The sequence below is a fragment of the Nuphar pumila genome, chromosome 3, assembly GCF_984573655.1.
Source record: "Nuphar pumila chromosome 3, dmNupPumi1.hap1.1, whole genome shotgun sequence".
Taxonomy (NCBI): Eukaryota; Viridiplantae; Streptophyta; class Magnoliopsida; order Nymphaeales; family Nymphaeaceae; genus Nuphar; species Nuphar pumila.
In genome coordinates, this window is record NC_143251.1 from 120,576,094 (window position 1) to 120,599,767 (window position 23,674).

General features: G+C 37.0%; 1 protein-coding gene across 2 annotated transcripts in view; it reads left to right on the forward strand.

Moving 5' to 3' along the window:
* LOC149843499 (mitogen-activated protein kinase homolog MMK1-like) overlaps nt 1-22,718 on the forward strand; it is a 40,321-nt gene extending 17,603 nt beyond the window's left edge. Inside the window, exons 3-6 of one of the 2 annotated variants that reach the window (XM_089999865.1) lie at nt 12,242-12,379; nt 19,578-19,910; nt 21,553-21,733; nt 22,292-22,718. In XM_089999865.1, coding sequence (XP_089855991.1) covers nt 12,242-12,379; nt 19,578-19,910; nt 21,553-21,733; nt 22,292-22,464 — 825 coding nt within the window. In that variant the 3' untranslated portion in view covers nt 22,465-22,718. The remainder of the gene's footprint in view (nt 1-12,241; nt 12,380-19,577; nt 19,911-21,552; nt 21,734-22,291) is intronic. The other variant, XM_089999866.1, reaches the window with a different exon arrangement.
* Nucleotides 22,719-23,674: the final 956 nt, after the last annotated feature.

The following is a 23,674-nucleotide window of genomic DNA, read 5'->3' on the forward strand; positions in this document are numbered from 1 at the left end:
TCAAGGTGAAAATGGTGGGCCAAGAGGAAAAAGGGACTATAGCAAAATTATTTGTCATTTTTGTAAAGAACCCGAACATATCAAACCCATATGTCCCAAATGGAAAAAGCTTCTCGCAATGGCTACCACCGGTGTATCACAAAAGGAGGAGGCATCATCAAGTGGGTCACTCTCTTTAAATCAAATAGTGGAAGCCCTTCAACCTCTACTCAAGGGAGCTACCTTCGGTGCCGCCGTGTCTACTTCATCTCTTACAGGTAAAGTCTTTTGGCTTTTGGACTCAGGTGCATCTTTTCATATGTCCCCAAACATGTTTTCACTTTCCGATTTCTCAAAAAATGTTTCTCCCTCTTTTGTTTCCACTGCGGATGGAACATCTCTTGAAATTAAAGGTATAGGTAATTTTGAAACTTAAGATTTTTTTATTCAAAAAATTAGATTTATACCTAAACTAAACTTAGATATTCTCTCTGTTTCTCAACTCTCGGACCATGGTTGCGATATTAAGTTCTCTTGTGATAAATGTTTAATACAGGATCGCCGGTCCGAGTAATTGATTGGGGAAGGCTTTAGAAAAGGAGACTTATACTATATGGAATCTCTTCAAGTTCCAAAATCTTTTTGTAATGTGGCCCAAAACAAAGATATAAGTGTATGACACAAAAGACTTGGTCATCCTAATATCACCAAGTTGTCTTATTTACATTTTGCAAAGGACCTATGTAAAAGTTCATTTTCTTGTAATGATTGTATTCTCGGGAAAATGCAAAGTTTACCTTTTGAGCAAAGAACTATGTTCTTTTCTAAAACTTTCGAAATTGTTCATTCAGATGTTTGGGGACCCGCACCTGTGACTTCAAAAGGAGGCTTTTCTTATTATGTCATTTTTGTGGATGATTTTTCCAGATATTCGTGGATCTATTTTCTTAAGTTCAAACATGAAGTTTTTTCGTGTTTTAAAACCTTCCATTCTATGATCAAGAATCAATTCAACAATAATATAAAGATATTTAGGAGTGATTCTGGAGGGGAATATCTCTTCAATCAATTTAAAGTATATCTTGAGGATCATGGAATTGTCCATCAAAGGTCTTGTCCTAAAACTCCTTAATAGAATGGGTTGGCCGAAAGAAAACATAGGCACATCTTTGAGACCACTAAGACCCTTCTTATTTTCCAAAACATTCTTAAAATTTTTTGGGCAGAAGCAGCTCTTGCTTCTGTTTATCTGATAAATCGCCTACCATCTAGGATATTAGGAAAAATATCCCCTTTTGAGATTTTATATAAGCTTGAACCGGATTATAATAGGTTACGAGTTTTTGGGTGTAAGTGTTTTATACTTACGGATACGAATGACAAAGTATCTCCCAAGGCTATCCCTTGTGCCTTTCTTGGATATTCCGAAACTCAAAAAGGGTTTCGTTGTTATGATCTTCAAGATGATAACTTATATGTCTCTAGAAATGTAACTTTTTTGGAAAATGAAAGTGGCTTTGAAAAAAATGTTTCTCAACAAGAAAATTTTGATTATTCCTTCTTATTTGATCTATTGTCTAGTAATGATGATATATCTAGTGATGATGATGTATCATCAAATCATAATGAAGAAAATGATGGTGACGTTGGTGAACATAACTCACTCAATGAACAAGAAAGTAGATCTTCAAGTGATCCAATAACCTACTCTCGTAGAAACCAAGACACCTTTAGAAGTGCTATTGACCAATATAGTGAGCTCGTTCCTACTATCGATCACCGGAGATCTGAAAGGAATAGAAGACCTCCAACTCGTTTTGTTTCGTTTGATTCTTTTTCACCCCGATATAGGGCTTGTCTTAGTGCCATTCACTCTTATTTTGAACCAAGGAATTTTGAAGAAGCTAAAAAATGTATAGAATGACAAGAAGCTATGCAAAATGAACTTAATGCGCTTAAAAAGGCTGAAACTTGGGATTTCCAAACTCTACCCATAGGAAAGAAAACTATAGGTTGTTGATGGGTTTTTAAGGTTAAAATTAAGAGCGATGGATCTTTGGAAAGGTATAAAGCTCGTTTAGTTGCAAAAGGGTATAGGCAAGAGTATGAAATTGATTATGAGGAAACTTTTGCCCTTGTAGCCCAAATGGTTACAGTTAGATGTCTTATTACTATTGCATCTATTAAAAATTGAAACATTTTTCAAATGGATGTGAAAAATGTTTTTTTAAATAGTGATCTTAACCAAGAAGTATATATGGATGCTCCACCAGGCATGAAGATTCCTAAAGATAAAGTTCTTCGTCTTCGTAAGACCCTCTATGGTTTGAAACAAGCCCCTAAAGCCTGGTATGACAGGTTTATCAGTGTAATGCTGGAAAATGGTTTTTCCTCATGTTATACTGACACTGCTCTATTTACTAGAAGATCTAATGCAAGAATTGTGATTCTATTACTCTATGTTGATGACATGTTAATTACAGGTGATGATGTTCAAGGAGTCAAGGGTATTAAGTCCGTATTGACTTCAAAATTTGAGATGTCAGACTTGGTTTTCTGACATTTTCTTGGAATTGAGGTTGCCTATTCGCAACGTGGTTATTTTCTATATCAGTCTAAACTTGCTTGTGAGATTATTGACAGATCAGGAATTTCTGATGACAAAGTATGCGAAACTCCTGAAGTCGTTGGATCAAAAATGAAGATTGACGATGGTGTTCCCCTAACCGATCCTACTCCTTACAGGCAGTTGGTAGGCTCTTTAATGTACCTTAGCATTACTCGACCCAACTTGTCACATGCTATTCACATCGCCAGTCAGCTTTAGCACGCTCCTACAACCGTTCATATGAGTGCTGCCCTTCACATCATCAGATACTTGAAGGGAACAATGAATAAGGGAGTATTTCTATCTTCTTCCTCTGAATTAAAATTGCTTGCTTATAATGATTGATGAGGTGACCTTAGTAACCGTCACTCCACCACTGGTTTTTGTGTTTTCTTAAGTGAATCTTTGATCTCATGGCGATGTAAAAAGCAACAAAAGGTCTTTTTGTCATCCACTGAAGCCGAATATAGAGCCATGACATAAGAACCAACAAAGCTATGCTGTGACAATAAAAGTGCAATCTATATTGCCAATAACTACACCTTTCACGAGCGAACAAAGCATATAGAGATGGACTGTCATTATGTCAGAGAAGAATATTTGAAGAAGGTTATTGATCTACCATACGTGACGTCTGAGTATCAACTTGCCGACTTCTTCACAAAAGCTCTATGTTCGCCCAGATTTCATTTCCTTCTTGACAAACTTGCGGTTATCACACCGTAAGTTTGAGGGGGGTGTAAAAATGTATCTCCTAAAATCATTATTGTAAATATAAATATATATATTTATATATATAGAGATATATATACATATAATATATTATATGTATATGTATCTCTCTCTATATAAATATATATATTTATATATCTTTTTATTTTTTTACCCGAAAAGGGTATTCTTGTAATTTCCTATCTTGCGCATATTTCATTTGGAATATGTTGTAATTTTCTTATTTATTTTTTTGTAATTCTTTTTTTACTTTTTTTCTTTTTCTTTTTTATTATTTAAAGTGCATTGGGGGTCCCCCAATGGGGGCTCCCCAATGACTCCTTTGGGAGCCCCCCCTTTGCACCTTTTGGCACTTGTATAAATAGGGGTGTTCCCCCTTTGTAATACCTAAGCTTGAGAGACTCAAGCATTTGTTCTTTTTATCAAATACATGCATTATTGTATGTTTGCTACTTTTACGCTTTTTGCGTATTTTGTAAGTGTTGTGAGGGTGTTTTCGTACACTTCTTTTATAAAGTATTTATGCTTGTATGCGTATTGTCTCTTCATAGACAATTTCACACACATCCCCTCATTTCTTTGCAGTCAACCGACTATGGCTCTTGTAACTCATTCCCCACCTCATCTCTGTGTGTGTTGGTGTCCCCTAAATCTCCATTACCTAGTAAATAAAAACCAATCCTTTCCTAGATTTTCCCTTAATGTTACACAAATCGGGCATGAACGAAGAATCGAACGAGAGGAAAAGAGGTAGAGAGAGCGGCACTGTGTGGGGCTCGATAGAGAAAGAGGGGAGACACATTGGGAAGATGGAGATGCCAATTTAAGGGGAAAATCATTGATGATCCACAAGAACACTTCATGCTTTTTCAGTTTCCAACATAAATTCAGGAGCTAAATAGAAAATTTAATTAGCACCCTTAAACACACAACTCGAGAAAAGTCCAAGAGAGAGGAGGGAGACAAAACAACCAGAGAGGGAGAGAGAGAAAGCAGGGGGAGATGAAACAACCTTTTGTGAAATGTTCATAGGAAAGAGAGATAATTGGAGGGTTGAAAGAGGGGGCATGTTTGAAGAGAGATGGAGGGAGTAGATATTAATTCATTTTAAGTTTCTATTGAGAGAGAGAGAGAGAGAAACGTCACCGTGTGGGGGAAGGGAAAGGGGGGTTTAACACATTAAAAGAAATATTAAATAAACAAGAAAAAATGACATCATTAAATTTTTATTGGTTGAGAACTGGGTTTGGTCACTTTGGAGTTTGGGTTTCCTTCCCAAACATTGTGCTTTATATATATATATATATATATATATATATATATATATATATATATATATATATATATATATATATATATATATATATATATATATATATGGGGTCATGTAGCCATGACCATCTGAATGAGTTTTATTTCTTATTTATAACCTTACAGATGTGACCTACATGGTTTGGTTAGTGGGAATTGGCTCTTGGATAGTCCGATTATGAAATGTAGGTGTGGTTTTACGAGCCTTGAAAAATCAATGGTCTACATTGTATGATATTTTTGCAGCTCATACAATCATGTTTTCTCATCAAAAAATGCATTCTGAGCCAGTTCATAGCATTTGGACCATGCTGAACCCATCTGAGGTTTGTTTGGTTCAACTTGGCCTATATATATATATTTATATAGAGGTAAATATGTGATACTATTGATAGTGTTGCACCGTCTGATATGAAGTCATCTCAATTGAACCCTATTGATGTGTTTTATCATGGTGTTCTTTGTTTAACTGAGAAAAATGCTTTAGATCAACTTGTTTTAATATAATGACCTGAATTTTTGTTTCATAAAATTTGGTGCATCCCGGGCTGTTGATTTTTAAAGTTCTTAAAAAACCTGTTTGTCAAAATGTCCTAGTCTAGAAACATGGTCACCAACATTTGTCTTGGTAATATCTCAGCATTGCTGATTCTCAGGATGTTATATGTTTTTCTGTAAGCCTTGGGAAAATCTTGAAAAAATGTCAGTAGGAAGAGAACATTAGCGAAAAAGGGAAATCAAGTTTGCTATTTTTATTGGTATTTTTTAAATATAATTTAAAGAAATTTAAAATGATCAACGACATAGAAATCCGTTGTCAAATTAAGTTACTTTTTCTAAGTTATGTTTTTTAAAAGACAATGCCTCGATATCTTTGAGATTTCAAATATGGCCATGTTTTGGAAATATCATGATGTTTCCCTCTTTTTCTAAAAAAAATTGTTAAAATGCAATAACACCGCAGATGTTGTTAGCTATATCTAAAACACATTTTTTTACTAAATAAACTGTTCTGCGGGGTTTGATCTTTGAAGCACTCAATGTGTAACACCCCAAAATTCGGGACTTGTAACTTTTTGTGAAAAGTTTGAAAGCTTTGTAATAATTCGTTTATCAGAGTTTTTAAATAATAATTCAGCGGAAAATAGTGTTTGAAATAGCAAGTAAATGGACCTTAAGTGCATTACAACACAAACTTTATTTCACAAATAGATTTGAAACTCCATGCATTTAAGAAATCAAATAGATTATAGAAATAAATTTTTTAATAGTTTAAGACTTGAACAAATGAGAAAAATTTTAAGAAAACTTTTATGCAAATTTACCGAAATGACCTTAGGAGTGGAACGTCAGGGAAAAAGTATCATCTTGATCTCACAACGCCATCGTGCAATCGCAATCCGAAACATCACCCGCACATAAAATGAGTCAGTTCCACAAAAAACTGGTAGGTGCACAAGTGAGACAATATGAAATTGAAATAAGCAATTATAACAAGTAATGAGTTAAGTCTAGCATGATTAATAGACTATACAAATAAATAAGTATTTTTAACATAAACAATTGAGTGTGCAAACAAATAAAGATTTTCAATGTGAACAATTAATTATTAAGTCAAGTGAGCTATCAACTATCGTAGATTAGTGCTAGTTGTAAACAGTTCGTAGATTACGAGCTGTAAGCTATGTCACATGGGTGCGGGTGCGGGGATTCGACACTTCCAAAAAACCCAGGTGCGGCAGGGGCAATATATATATATATATAAAAGGGGGGTTGGGGGTTCCCCCGGCGCGGGTCCTGCTGCGCGGTCAGCAGGCGGGGGGGTCCAGGGGGGCCGCCCCTAGCGGGGGGTTATAGGGGGGCAGCCCCCCCCCTCCCCCTCCCACAGATTTTTTTTTTATATTCCGCAGCCCATTTCATAGGGCAATTTTTTTTTTAAAAAAAATGGACCAAAATGATCGCACCCAGGGTCGGGTTGACCGCACCCGCGTCGTGTCGCGTTGACGCGGGTGCGGCACCCTGCTAGCCGAGTCCCTGTGACATAGGCTGTAAGCAATCACATTAGTCATTAAGAGGCTCATGCCAACAAGTGATGTGAATATGATATTTATTGTTTCGATATTAGTTGACTTTGCGGGTACGCACAAGGCACGATACATAGAAACAACTGAGACTAATTTGAAGGTTTATTATGTCATGCATTTTAGATACCCCGGGTAGCTAGCTGAGTTCGCTCCTAAAGAGACGACTAGTGACCAAGAGAGTAAATCCCCAAAGGCATAAGTGACATATGAATGCATCTGACTTTTGCAGAAGTGCCTAATGGTGATGGTTTCGCCTTCACAGACAAGATGCTCTAGTGAGTCGAAAGACTAGAGCATATAAAATGTGTATTCAGTTAAGTAACACCTAACGTACCCCATTCGACCCGCTGACTTCATCAAGAGAGATGATGGATGTTACAAAAACTTTGATGGACATGCCATTAATGGCTATTTCAGGTAAAAGACTTGGCTTCCTCGGTCATTAGAGTTAGGAAAAATGGGCTATAAAAAGTAGCTTCAGGCACTTCTGCAGAAGTTAGATGCATCCATAGGCCACTTATGTATATGGGTATTTACTTTCTTGATCATTGGCCGTCTCCTTAGGAGTGGACTCACCTAGCTACCCAGGGTATCTAAAACACATGGCATAATAAACCCTCGAATTAGACTCAGTTGTTTCTACGTATCGTGCCTTATGCGTATAAACAAGGTCAGCTAATATCGAAACAATAAATTACCCTGTTCACAACACTTGTTGGCTCGACTCTCTTATGACTAATGTGATTGCTTACAACTCGTAATCTACGAATTGTTTACAATTAAGACTAATGTAACTACTTGTCGTATAAGTTGCTTATATCTTGTCATTGAATGAACTCTTACCTTGTGATAGTTGATAGTTCGCTCGACTTTATAACTAATTGCTCACATTGAAAATCTTTATTTGTTTGCATACTCAATTGTTCATGTTAGAAATACTTATTAATTATTAATTTGCTAGACTTAACTCATTACTTGTTATAATTGCTTATTTCAGTTTCATATTGTCTCACTTGTGCACCTACAAGCCTTTCGTGAAACTGACCTATTTTATGGGCGGGTGATGTTTCGGACTGCGATTGCACGATGGCGTGATGAGATCAAGATGAGACTCTTTCCCGGACGTTCTGCTTTTGAGGTCATTTCGGTAAATTTTTATAAAGGTTTTCTTGAAATTTCTCTCATTTGTTCAAGTCTTAAACTATTAAAAATTGCATTTCTATAATCTATTTGATTTCTTAAATGCATGAAGTTTCAAATCTGTTTGTGAAGGAAAGTTTACGTTGTAATGCGTCTAAGGTCCATTGACTTGCTATTTCAAAACTATTTTCTACTGAATTACTATATAAAATCTTTGATAAACGAATGATTACAAAGCTTTCAAACTTTTTACAAAAAATTATAAGTCTTGGATTTTGGGGCGTTACAACTTGGTATCAGAGTGACATGGAAAATAGTAAATCTTGATCGTTCGACATCTGCATCTGCATCGCACTGTAAGTATTATTATTATTTAAATTGTTTTGTATTTATTTTAACTAAAGAAATGTGTTTTGGTTTAGATATCGTTCAAAGAATTGATCGAGTCAATAGATACATTGACCAGAGCAGTTGAACAACTCCAAGCAATGGTTCGAAACCTGGATCATAAGGTGGATGGGTTAGTTTGCTTATGCAATAACCTAGGACGATGTGATAACCCTCCAACTCTCTCTAGACAAATGTGCCCTCGAGATTCTTATGATTGTGATGCTTATGTTAACATCTAAGTGAATGATGTATCACGTCTACAAATGATTAGTTCTGACTTATTAGGTGGATGACATATCACGCCTACATAGTTTTCTTACAAAGGATTGCATTATGATTGTCTGAGTAAATATAACATACTTGTATAGTATGATTGATGAGTATCATGAATATCTAACTAAATTACATAGGAGGTATGTGCATGTATTTCACGTTGAAATGGTCAAATGTGATTTGATTTATCGTATATCAGGATTGTGAATGCATATGAAGATGCAATGATCTGAAGATCTTAGATGCATATATAACTTAAATCCTGTGTGCATAACTCGAACTACGTAGGAGTTACGTATGTTGAGGTTTAGTTGTTTCATATTATGATATATGCATGTTCACGTATGAATAGAACTCATGTTGATGCATGCTTCGAGGTTCAATTTTAGAAATGCAATGTTCTTGGTGGCAATGATATGATCCGTATGATATTATGCTTCTGGCTGATATGATTTAAATGCCACCTAATATGAAATATTGAAAGCGAGTTCAATAGTGGATTATGGTTCATGGAGCCTTATTGATTAAATGCGTGATTTTATGATTTAAGTGCTATATGAAGTAATGTGATGCATATTAATGGTATATATGCTTGTGCTCATATTGGTGGCTACCGACCCTGAGAGCGGTCAATTATACTGATGCATGTATCACTGAATATGGTATTTGTTGAGGACCTGGTCTCCAAAAGATTCTCTGTGAGGGTGTGTATGGTCAAGATCAGGTAATTCGGCTAGAGCGGTAGATATCTATGAGGAAGTACACTGTCCAAGAGCGGGTAGCAGCAAAGACAGTAAATTTTTGTGAAGAAGTGTATTGTCTAAGATCAGGTATACCATCTAGGGCGGTAGTTCCTTGTGAGGTCGTACATTTCTCAGACCTGGCGATTCGGCGTAGAACTTGTGAATTTTGATTACATAGAGAGTTATGGTGAGTTGTAACGATCATCGGAGATTGATTGAGATGACCAATTATGAATCTATAGATTTGACTTTTCTGTTGTATCATGAGAGAATCAGATTTTTATTGAATTTAGATCTCGATATAACGTTATGTTTGGGTCTTTTGTGGAAAGATGGGGCCATTATGAGAATGACAACTTAAGTGAAATCATGACAGGAGACAGTTGGCCGCGTAAGGGCTTGAGAAATGAGAGTAAGTAAGGTTATTCATGACGAAGAGTGTTAGAAATGGTGAAGGCAACAAATGATAGCCTGATGATATCATGCATATATTTTGTTCAAACTGAAACCTTTCTCAGGAACTCATTATGAGTTGTCCTGATCACTTTAAAAGCATACATGTTTGGGATCACACGCATGATGTACAACCTCGTTGACATCGATTAACTTAGACTATTATCTCTACAGATAACCTTTGAATGAAATTTCGCGGTCAAAATTATTTTAAGGAGGGTAAGATTTAAAACCCAGGTTAGAAAAAAGGAAAAAAAAGATGAAGGAGGTAGAGAAAAGAGGCGGTATACCTGCAGACTCACCGACAAAGGAGATCCGACCGCGATTCTGCTGTGGAGTGAGGCTACTGAATCAGGAGGACGACCGACGACAAAGTCACCAACGTGAGTCATGGGAGAAGAGAGCGAGGAAATTGCGAGCGTGGTTAGCTCATACAAGGGTCGGCAGAGGGGAATGGATCAGGTCGAGGTGAAGCCGACTAATTCAGGCAGTAGGTGGGTAAATGGTGGTGCCATGGAACAGGGAGAGGGTTAGGGGGTCGCTCGCAGGAAGAGCGGTAGCCGAAGAAGGGGTGTTGACAGGCGTTTGGTGAGGGTGCCAACGTCAGGTGATGGTCACCGGAAAGCAAAGCAACAGAAAGGGGGAGGAAGAGGGAGTGGTGACAAGGGTGCCGACCGTGGTCAACTGCCGGACGAGGAGCGTCGGGCGAGGTGTAAGAAGAGGCAACATAGGGGAAAAAGGGGACGGCCGGACGGGGAGAGAGATGAGCGACACGGGGTGTCAGACGAGGTCGTCGGACACAGGGAGGAAGAGGGCGATAGAGGGGGAACGAGCGAGGGAGGAGAAAGGAGGTGGAATGGGGGGGAAAGAGGGTTGAACGGGGTGCCGGAGCAACGGGCGACGGGAGGGAGATCGTAAAAAGGGGAGGCTTACTGGCGCCAGGGCTCCTTCGACGAGCCGAGGAGGTCGAGAGAGAGAGAGAGAGAGAGAGAGAGAGAGAGAGAGAGAGAGAGAGAGAGCATGCGAGGGAAGGGGGATGACAGCGGCGCTGCCGGCGGCGGCTAGCGAGAAAAGAAACGGGGGAGAGAGGGTATTGTGAAGAATCCTTGCAAACAATCAAGTTTTCAAATAACTTGATAATTCAAATACTCAAGACACAAAATAAATGCACAGTGTTTATAAGCTTTACACCACAAAAGGAATGCAATAAATGCACAGTGTTTATAAGCTTTACACCACAAAAGGAATGCAATAAATGCACAGTGTTTATAAGCTTTACACCACAAAAGAAGTACAATAAATGCACAATGTTTATAAGCTTAAGGAGACAACTCCTTATTGAAATTGTGTCTTTACAATGAGCTTACAGCCCTTATTTATAAGCTTTAGCAACTCATAAGAGCTGTTGGGCTGATTCCCAACAGCTCTAATTAGAGCCGTTGGGAGTCAGCCCAACGTCTCTTATTGCCACTGACTGTTGTACACTGTACACAGTCAGCTACTGACTGTGTACAGAAATAGTACATAAAAAAAAGATAAAGTAAAAATAAAAAGTTACAAAAATAAGAAAAATTAAAAAGAAGAATTATAATCATATTCAACAACATGAATATGCGTAAAATGACTAAAATACCCCTACAGCTAATACAAGAAAAAAATATATTATATATATATATAAGTAGATGGATACATGTACATATATATATGTATATGTATCTTCTTTTATATATATAAAATATATATTATAAAATACATTGTCTTATGGATTACAATTTAATATCGGGCGATGAGGAGAGAGGAATAGCAGGGGGGAGCAGGGTTTCTCATTCGAGAAACCCTCATCCCCCTGCATGCTTTAAGTAAGCACGGGGGAGATGATGGGGTACCCGGGTTCGGGTCCAGGTCAGATCCGGATCTGACCCGGGTCCAACCTTTTTTTTAACCTGGGTTTTACACAATGGATTGTTAGAAAGTCAATGAGTGTCTACCAGATAGTATGGTATTACTGATAATACCAAATATTAGCCCTATATTCATCTGCATATATTTGTGTTTAAGTATGCATGCACACATGCGTCTATGTACTGAAAATGATGGGAACCAATAGTGGTCTGAACTGAGATCTTCCTATGCTGCATCTCATTCCAGCAAAACATTTTACAACCGAACAAAGCCTGAAAGCTGTTCTCCAAGCTTTCATCAAAGCATTGAAGGGTGATATTTTAAAATGTTCAGGCCAGTGCATTTCAAAGGACTCATGTTGTTTTTCTTCTTGCTGTCAAAATACTTCAAATAATTGATAGGTTACCATTTAACTGGTTTACTAAAATGTTGTGTTTTTTTTTCTTGTAACTTATATTTTATTGCACGTGTTAAATTCCATATAAAGAGAATTCTTTAATTAGCCGTGCTTTTCATGCTTTCATGCCATATTCATTTTCCTCACTTCTGCCAACAATGCGAGATTTCTGGCTTCTGTGAGGGAACTGTAGTGTGTGCTATCCTTGCTGATGGAATTTTTTGAACAGGTTGTGGCAATAAGGGATATAATACCACCACCTATTTGTGCGGCATTCAATGATGTCTACATTGCTTATGAATTGATGGACACTGATCTTCATCAAATAATTCGTTCAAATCAAGCTCTGTCAGAGGAGCATTGTCAGGTTATTATTTGTATTGATTTTGTGTTTGGAAAAATAATGTTGGGATTTAACATGTCATAATATCCAGTAATTATGTTTTCTTTCACTGCAAGTATCATAATTGTTTTGGTTAACTTTATTGTTTGAATTTTATTGGTGATGACAAGCCACCATAGCACCACTTCAAAATCAGATCTCTAAGAAACGGTTGTTTCCGAATATATCATACTTATGTATGTAAAGTCAATACATCCTTGTGTAGGTAGTGATGCAGTGTCATTCTCTCAAGAATATAAGAAGGTGATGTTCACGGTTTGTAAATGGGTAATTGAGGGTCTCAGACTATAGCTAGTCTGTGAATTGGCAGTTTGATGACTCAATGACTCAGCAGGGTATGCAACAAATGATTTGTGAAATTGAACCAAAAAAAAAATTTGCAATGTCACTGGTGGAAGCTACATCTAAATGTAAAAAGGGAAATTAGAGTTTTATCTTCAAAGAATAGCTGGGGTCTCCAACTCCTCAGCATATGGATTCATAAAGTACAATTTTTTTTATGTGGTTTCCATTTCTTTTATTGTTTCCTTAAGAAAAACAAATTTGAAGAGACTGAAAGCTAGTTATAAATATTCAGTTTCTCAATTTTCTATGATATTATTATACATTTCCTGTTGTTCAACACGGAAAACACTAATGCTTTTATCAATCCAATTGTAGAAGTGATGGCTGCTGCCTTTGCTCTTTTTTTTCCTTTAGCCGCTGTTCGGCAAACTGCTGTAATCTTGAAAATGTGGATGCCCAGGGCTTGGTGCATTCAAGGGTTCTTTGCTGGTTTGCGAGCGACCAGAAAAAGTGGCCCTTGGATTGGGAGAGTCCATGAAGGGGACAAGAGGGAGGTGCTCAGAGAACAGCATGATTCTCATAGGCTCTGCCTCTATCCATTTAGGAGATAGCTGTGGGAAAGGCCTTCAAGCTGATACTTTCTGAGCATTGGCAGCAGGCACAGACCATGGTGAAGTTTTCGTAACTTAAACACATACCGATCCAATGCCAAATTTTGTTCGATCCTCTACTGTGGGACCTTCAGTGATAACTTCACTTCGATTATTTGCTTGCCGGCCTCTCGAATCCATAGTCAATGATGGATTTCGTTGCTGGCTAGATAAAGTGTTTTGGTATAAAGCAAATAATCGGCCAAGCTTGAAATAGTAAAAGAACTGCAAGGAATGTACAGATTTTATACTTCCTCTTTATTTGTATGATACTTACCCAAGTGTGATGTGTATAATCGTGCTGGCTATCAGGCATCTTTTTTTCACGTGTACAATATCACACGGACATGTTAAAATGTACTTCATATATATATATATATTACATCAATACCCGATAGGGGTATTTTTGTAATTTCACATAGTTGTTTTAGAAAACAACTATCTTTATTTTTTGTTAAAATGTAATTTCTTTTTTTTTTTTTTCCTTTTTGTATTTTTTAGGAACCAAAAGGGGCTCCAACCATAGAGTCGTTGGAGCCCCCAACGGTCACAAATGTGACCGTTGGGGGCTCCCAACGACTCCATGGGAGCCCCCTTTTGGGCTCTCCTTAGGCCCTTGGCCCTCCTTTTCTTTCCACTCCCTCTTGTATAAATAGGGGTGAACCCCTTGTATTTATTCATTCTTGAGAGCTCTCTCTCTTTTCAATAAGAGGCTTTTTATATTGTTGCCTTCTTAAAGGCTTGTGCTTGCATTTTCCCTTAGTGGACTTGTGATATTGTCTCTTTTATTCATTGTTGTAAGTGCTTATAAGCACTTTTTATATTTCCGCAATATCTCATTACATGGTATCAGAGCCACTCGATTCTTGAAGGAAAAGTGTGGTCCGTGTATTTCATATTTTGTGTATCTCTTCTCACTTCTTGGAAACATCATGGAGGCAAAGATCGACCTATCCTTCAAGCTCAATGGAAAGAATTACATGATGTGGGCATCGACAATGGAAAACAACCTCAAAGGAAAGAAACTTTGGGGTTTTGTCATGGGTACCGTTCCGGAACCTAAGCTTATGCTCACGAAGAACGAAGGAGGTCAAGAAAAGGCTCTTGAAGGAGATGCTTGCCTCAAGGCCATTGAAAATCATAAAAAAGAAGTGGAAGATTGGGAAAGCAATCACGCGAAAATCCTTGCGTGGTTTATGAACAATGTTGAGCTTAAGGTATGTGCTAATATAGCTAAATTTCGTCGGGCCAATGAGGCTTGGTCCTTTATGAAGGGTATGTATACCCAAAAGGATCTTGCAAGAGCATATTTCTTGCAAGAAAAGATTAAAACCACCAAACAATGTAATTCTAGCATTCAAGACTATTATAGTGCCCTAAACCCGCTATGGGATGAATTGGCTCTTTTAGAGCCAAAATGGGTTTCTATGGAAGATATTTAATTAAGACAAAAACAAATGGAACAAGAATGATTGTTTCAATTTCTTTTTGGGCTACGTCCCGAATTTGAGCAAGTGAGATCCTCACTTCTCCATAGATCTATTTTTCCTCCTATTGAGGATGCCATTGCCAAAATCACTCAAGAGGAGACAAGGCTTGGCATGAGTAAACATGTTGATGAAGTGCTTGCCGTATCAAAACCCGGTAACAATGTAAGAACCTATAAACCTCCTCACTTTGGGAAACAAGAAAACTATAATGGAGGAAGAAAAATGATTGTTTGTCATCATTGCTATCAGCCGGGCCACATCAAACCCGCTTGCCCAAAGCTTAATGGAACTTTCAAGCCTAAGGTGGCCTCTCTTGAAGAAACTACCACCAAAGAAGATGAAGACAAGAATAATGACCTCAAAGAGACTCTTGGGCAAATATCTATGGCTCTCCAACAAATTCTAAAAGCTTCTTCCTCCACATCGGGTGCGGTTATTGCTTCTACATCATTACCCGATACGTATTCTTGGATCCTTGACTCCAGAGCCTCTTTTCATATGACCCCCCATGAAAATGCACTTATTGATGTTTGCACTAATTCAAAGGATTCTTGTGTCTCTACGACCGATGGAACCTTTTTAAAAATTTCAATTATTGGCTCTTTTAAAGATTCTCAAAAATTTTGTGTTCCAAAAGTTAGAGTTGTTCCCAAACTAAATTTAAACCTTTTTTCGGTCTCCCAAATTGCCGACCATAGATGTGAAATATCTTTCTCATCTAATGGTTGCTTTGTGCAGGATCTCCGGTCCGAGAAGCGGATTGGGCAAGGCCATAGAAAGGGAGACCTCTACTATATGGACCATCTCGATCTTCTTACAAATTATTTTTGTTCTTATGTCCAAGAAAAAAATATGGAAACTTGGCATAAAAGACTTGGTCATCCAAGTTATTCCAAAATGTATCCTTTTCCCTTTGGAAACAAATTTTGTAAGGAAAAAGAAATTAGTTGCAAAGATTGTATTTTTGGAAAAATGAAGTCTATTCCATTTCCAACTAAAACTTTTCTTTCATCAAGACCTTTTGAATTGGTGCATTCGGATGTTTGGGGGCCTTCTCCGGTTATGTCTAAAGGGGACTATTCTTATTATGTTACTTTTATTGATGACTTTACTCGGTATGTTTGGATTTATTTTCTTAGTCATAAGTCAGAAATATTTACCTTCTTTAAAGATTTTCATAGAAAAATTCAAAATCAATTCTAAAGTAACATATCTATTTTGAGAACCGATTCCGGTGGTGAATATTTATCTCACGAATTTCAAAACTATTTAACCCAAAATGGAATTTGTCATAAAAAATCATGTCGTAGGACCCCTCAACAAAATGACCTTGCGGAAAGGAAACATAGGCACATTGTAGAAACCGCTAGAACATTACTTGTTTTTAGAAATATTCCAAAGAAGTTTTGGGCCGAAGCCGTTCTAACCGCAACTTATCTAATCAATAGAATGCCCTCTTCTAAATTAAAAAATGCTTCTCCCTATGAAAAGCTCTTTAAACTTTCACCCGATTTCAATCGTCTTCGTATTTTTGGTTGCAAATGCTTTGGCCTATTGCATAAAAGAGATAAGGTTTCTCCAAAAGCAATTGAATGTGTTTTTCTAGGATATGGTGAAAATAAAAAAGGGTATAGATGTTATGATTTTAAGAATGATAAACTATATGTTTTAAAAGCTGTAACATTTCTAGAAGAAGAGAATGGTTTTGATAAAATAGAAGAAACAAATGAAATTGATTACATATTTTTATATGATCTTATTGATGACATACAAAAAGATTTCCCTTAAAGCATAGAAGATACATGTGAGGCGTCCAATCTTGATATAATACCCTCAAATGATAATAATACAAATGTAAATGTTTACTCAAGAAGAAATCAAGAAAACCCTATTAGTGCCCTCGAAAAATACTCTCAAATTTCTGAGTCTACTGAGGAATCACAAGTTAGACATTCTTCTAGAATATCAATACCCCCAAATAGGATTGTATCCTATGATTCCTTAACGCCCAACTATCGAGCATGTTTAATAACCCTACATTCTTATTTTGAACCCGTTCACTATAATCAAGCTAAATCTATACATTGGTTTGAAGCAATGCAAGTTGAACTAAATGCACTAAAAAAGGCTAATACTTGGGAAATAGTTAATCTACCCCCTCACAAAAAACCTATTGGGTGTCGCTGGGTCTTCAAAGTCAAAACTAAAAGCGATGGCTCTTTGGAACGATATAAAGCTAGGTTAGTCGCTAAGGGATACTCACAAGAATATGGAATTGATTATGAAGAAACATTCGCTCCCGTAGCTCGAATGACCAGTGTCAGGACTTTAATAGCTGTCGCATCAACCAAAAAATGGTCTATTTATCAACTTGATGTAAAAAATGCCTTTTTAAATGAAAGTTTAAGTGAAGAAGTTTACATGGATCCACCACCCAGAATTAATATTAAGCAAGGTCAAACTCTTCGGCTTTTAAAAGCATTGTATGGCCTTAAATAAGCCCCTAAGGCTTGGTATGATCGTTTCAGTGATATCATGATAAAATTAAGATTTCACTCTTGTTATACTGACGCTGCTCTTTTTGTTAAAAATGCAGGTACTAGTATCGTAATATTGTTACTTTATGTTGATGATATGATTATCACTGAGAATGATCAAAATAGTATTATTGATGTTAAAAATATGTTAAAAAGTAATTTTGATATGTCTGATCTAGGTTTTCTTAGATACTTTCTTGGAATTGAAGTTGCATACTCTTCTCGAGGATATATTTTGTCACAGATGAAGCTTGCTGCAGATATATGTTCTAAGTCTGGGATTTCTGATGATAAAAAAGTAGACACTCTCGAGGTTATGAATGCCAAATTACGGTTGGAGGATGAAGTTCTTCTGGAAGATCCCACACCCTACAGACCACTCATTGGGTCTCTCACCCATTTAACCATCACCAGACCGGATATCACCCATGTGGTTCACTCAGTTAGTCAATTTCACCATGCTCCTACAACTGTGCATATGAGTGTTGTTCTCCGGATCATCCGTTACATTCGAAACACCATCAATAAACGACTATTTCTATCATCCTCTTCTTCCTTGAATCTTCTTGCTTATACTGATGCAGATTGGGGAGGTAATCCTAATGATCGAGTCTCAACTACTGGTTTTTGTGTCTTTTTAGGGGACTCTTTGATTGCCTGGCGATGCAAGAAGCATAAAAAAGTTTCACTATCATCTACTGAAGCTGAGTATCGGGCTATGACAACCACAACAATGGAACTTGTTTGGCTTCGCAGTCTGCTTAAAGACATGGGGGTTGATATTACCGAAGCTTTAAAATTATGTTGCGATAACAAGAGTGCCATCTATATTGCAAACAATCATACCTTTCATGAGCGTACCAAACATATCGAAATGGATTGCCACTATGTTCATGACGAATACTTACGAGGAACAATTGTTCTACCGTATGTCACTTCATAATATCAGTTGGCAGACTTCTTTAGTAAAGCTCTTCCAGCTCCCCGCTTCATGTTTCTTCTTGGCAAACTTTCCGTCATTTCCCCGTAAAGTTTGAGGGGGGGTGTTAAAATGTACTTCACATATATATATATATATATATATATATATATATATATATATATATATATATATATATATATATATATATATATATATATATATATATATATATATATATATATATATATATATATTACATCAATACCTGATAGGGGTATTTTTGTAATTTTACATAGTTGTTTTAGAAAACAACTATCTTTATTTTTTGTTAAAATGTATTTTCTTTTTCTTTTTTCTTTTTTTTTCTTTTTTTGTATTTTTTAGGAACCAAAAGGGGCTCCAACCATAGAGTCGTTGGAGCCCCCAACGGTCACAATTGTGACTGTTGGGGGCTCCCAACGACTCCATGGGAGCACCCTTTTGGGCTCTCTTTTTGAGGCCCTTGGCCCTCCTTTTCTTTCCACTCCCTCTTGTATAAATAGGGGTGAACCCCTTGTATTTATTCATTCTTGAGAGCTCTCTCTCTTTTCAATAACAGCCTTTTTATATTGTTGCCTTCTTAAAGGCTCGTGCTTGCATTGTCCCTTAGTGGTAAGTGCTTATAAGCACTCTTTATATTTCCGCAATATCTCATTACAGGACACTCCATTTTGCCCTCCGTGCCCGTGTTGACACATGTCGACACCCTACATACAAGTTTTGTATTCAATTTATAATTTATAATTGTTTATAACTTTATATTTTCAGTATATAATATATATTTTAGATATAACATATATATTTAGATTATATTCAGTTTATTTTGAATTTATGTGATATATATATATATATATATAATGTCCCCTTACCCACATTTTTTGGAATTGCCACATCGTACCCTCGCTACCCGCACCCGCACCTGTATCCAGGTGACATAGGTGTACACACACATATTTGTAATAAAAAGATATCATTAGCCAACTCTTCACAAAGAAATGTTGCTTGTGTTTTTTCATATATAAACAGCTGCAATACCATGAGAAACGTTCATAGAGATAATAGTTTACTTATTTGATCTATTTACTCAAATTGTTACTTACATGCAAGTGCATTGCAATATTTTGGTGCAATAAGCATTGATGACAGTTTTTTTTGGAGTGTATTACGCCTATGTTTGTAAATTCTTAATGGTTTTCTTTCATTTTGTGAGCTAACTAAAAAGTTTTACTTTTCTTGCAGTATTTTCTTTATCAGATTTTACGTGGACTGAAATACATACATTCTGCAAATGTTCTCCATAGAGATTTGAAGCCCAGCAATCTCCTCCTGAATGCCAATTGTGATCTTAAAATATGTGATTTTGGTCTTGCACGGATCACGTCTGAAACTGATTTCATGACAGAATATGTTGTCACAAGATGGTACAGGGCACCAGAACTGCTCTTGCACTCAGCGGAGTATACGACTGCAATTGATGTGTGGTCAGTGGGTTGCATATTTATGGAACTAATGAACCAGCAGCCTTTATTTCCAGGGAGGGACCATGTTCATCAGCTGCGTCTGTTAATGGAGGTAAATTTCTTGTCAAATAACTTTAATTGTCAAAGCCCAGAAGTGAATGCTATGTTAGATAGGTTGGGTTTTGATTTATCATGGACAACAGAGAGATGCAAATTGCTTGGTAAACTGCCATGCACATGACCTCATACAAATGAATTCTTAATAGGCATGCGAGAATGTAGGAGAAGACAAAGGATTAGCATAATGTGTTTTTGTAAAAAATTCAAGTGGGTATGAGTATGACATTCTTGCTGGAAACTGGAGGGATTCTCTTAGTTCAACTGGGTATAACGTTCTGTCTGGAAACTGGAGGGTTCTCTTAGTATGATTGGCATACTTTGCATTATCCTGATATGTTGAGGCCTCTAGGTATAAATCTCAGAAGAGAGGAGGAGGAGATAAATACGTAGACAAAGGAGGAGGAAGTGGCATGCAGCCCTGGGAATCCTTAGCCTGAAAGCTTCTCTTGTTTGGGGCTTCCACACATATGTGCTATTTATAACAAAACCCATGGTAATTTATAATTACATCAACTGTATAAAAATATTATAATTGGCCATTCTTAAATGGCATCACAAATGTTATTTAATATTATAGCATTGTCACCACCCTTTTATCATTTTAAAGGTGGTGTTGCCATTGCTCCGCTCAAGTTGTACATCAGTGTTGACATTTAAAGTCCTTCAGATAATTGAATCTATCCTTTGAAAGTCCTTTTGGTGGAGATATCAGCAACTTGGTTTTCTTGTCCTTCAATCATTGACAAAATGAAAATCGATATATATATATATAGGGTAATACATCCATGCTAAATGGTTTTTTCGGCTTTTCCATTTTTTTTCGCGGTTCTGACCCCATGACTGCGTTGGGCATGGGCAATTTACTAGAAATCCACACCTGGATCATGTGTTTTTGATGAAAAAAATGATATTTGGAGCCTCAAAAATTTGCAAAGATTTTGGATCATTGCTTTTCTGAACCTTATAAAAACCCACCCATGTATCAGAATCAAACACTCCAAGAGCTGATCCCTATAAAATCAAGTATATAGATCACTCACAATTTAAAAATAAAATGAAAAAAAACTCGAAAAACCCATTTAGCATGATTCATTTAGCACGGATGTATTACCCTATATATCATAAAAGACTAGATTTGCTGCAAGTACCAATGCACTTCTGTTATTACAGTAGATGGTTGATTGTTAGGTGTTGAAACCAAAACTTTGCAATAAGCTTTTAATCCACATAATTTCAGAAATAGTTCCCCATGTGGTTGGGATAAGGCTTGATGATGATGATGATCTTGAATTTCATAAATAGTTCCTGCCAATGACATGGTTTGATTCTTACAGTGTTATTTAAAACATTGTTATGGGATGTCTGGCTGACACTTTTCTCAAAAAGGCATTTTGATAAAGCCATTTTGAGTCTCAAGAATGTAGTTTTGGAAAAAATAGCAGACCTGTATTTTTTTTAAATCTATTTTTTTAAGAAGGTTAATTTATTGGGGCCATGCTCTTTATACCTCAGCTTTATCCTTCATGCAACCACCATTGGCCACTCCCTATTCTTGCCCATCCTTATCATCATCCGTCGAGCTTGGAACAATATTGTATGATCTTTCTAACTTATTGTGATTGCATTCTTTGCAGCTAATTGGAACTCCTACAGATAACGATTTGGGATTTGTGAGTGAAAATGCAAGAAGATACATTCAGCAGCTTCCACGACATGCTCGTCAATCACTTGCTCAGAAATTTCCGCATGTTCATCCTTTAGCTATTGATCTTGTAGAGAGGATGTTGACATTTGACCCAAGACAAAGGATTACTGGTAAGGGCAGTGGAACTTATGTATCCACGAATGCATGAGTATGCTTGTTTATGCCCCACAAGAATCATTCTCTCATACAAATGATAGAATAATTCTCATTGGCCCCATTCTGTCACGTCAAAACAAATGAGAGACGCGACAGAATGGGTCTTGAGAAAATGACTCAATTTTTTTTGCAAATGAGTCATTTTCTCATTTGCGCCAGAATCAGGATCTCAAGGGATTCCCTGCGAGTCTGGTTCACACGACTATAAATCACATTTGATTTGGAGTCATACGTGGCCAGCAAATTAAAGGTATCCTACGCGTGCTTGCAGAACATACACAATGGAAAAGGATAGAGAAAAAAAAAAGGATCAGCCTTCGCCATTCTGTTAAGCTGACCTGATTCATTTTGATCTGCGTTCTGTTTCAGAATGGGCATATAACCTGTTCGTTTTTCCAAATATCCATGCATCAAAATGAGTTGTATGTGCCATATTTTGATGTGTTTTTGTGGTTGCACCATAACATTTTGACACAATGTTGTTGCTCTTCTGACATTTCTGTCAATTGCAGTTGAGGATGCGTTGGCTCACCCATATCTGGCATCACTCCATGACATCAGCGATGAACCAGTGTGCTCAACTCCTTTCAGCTTCGAATTTGAACAGGACGCATTGACGGAGGAGCAGATGAAGGAGCTAATATATCAAGAGGCTATGTTATTCAACCCTGAGTACCGACAATAACTTCTTTCTTTCTTTCATTTATGTGCTTCAAATGTTGTCTGTTGTCTTGTATGTGGTGATTTTTCTGTAAATATGCATATTCTATTATTTTGCCCTGAAGGAATATGCAAACTCACTTTGTTTGATAGGGGAGTTTCTTTTTCTTGGTATCATGTTTTCCCCAGCTAGAGAATATTTAGTGGCTTTGTAAGTGCTGTGTTGAGTCTGAATTGATGGAACAAGGAAAGAGAAAAAAAAACACTTTCTCTGTTTAAGCGATCTGAGTATGTCTCAATTATAAAATCACTGGGTCTTAGAGTCATCTTTGAGTCTCTTCAGATTCACTCTAGCAGCTGAACCCCCACTTTGATTAGATTATGGGCACTAGTACTGTTGATCTACAATGTTCAATGATTGTCCTAAAGGCTGGTAAACGAGCCAAATGGGTTGAGCTCTAAGTGTTCAGGCTTGGCTCATTCTTGTGGCAGGCGGAGCTGAGTTTGAACTCATGATAAGTTCAAGCTAGATGAGTTAAGTTCGAACTGACTTGCTTGCAAATAGATACATTATTCAAAGCTGCAAGCTATAAGGTTAGAGCTGGCATCAATCAGATTTCATTTGTAAACCCATTTCTTGCAAGCCATATACTTTAATTATTTGTTCTGTGATATAAAATATATTTAAAATGTATTCCTTACTATTATATGAGTTGAGTCAAGGTGAATACTTACAAATTAAAGCCATATATTTTTTTCTGACAAGTTCATAGGTGCTTGTTGCTCAAAAAGTCGACCTAGACTGTTTGACAAAATGAGAATATTCTGCCTATAAGAGCTCCGGCTTCGTTGTTAGGTGCAATTGTGGTTTGTCACCTGACATGGTACGATCACAGTTCGAAATCGTGGTTTGTCACCTGACATCCCTTTGAAACTAGGTACTCCTTGATGGGTAAAGGGGGAACTCAAGTTTTGTTTTTACGAACCAGAGGCCTGCTGATGTGCCGTCGGTGATGAGAAGGTTAAGAACACAATGACATATTCTGGACCCAAAAGGTAATCTATCTCAATTATATTTAGGGAATCCCAGATGCCTACTATGTTTGGGAGCTTGGATATAGCAAATCTCAAGTGATTTGATGGGATTTGGCAGCTTCAAGCCCCTCTCATCTCTGAAATCCAGCCACAACTTCATAGAAGCTGTAATTGGCAATTCCAATGTTGGACACCTTTGC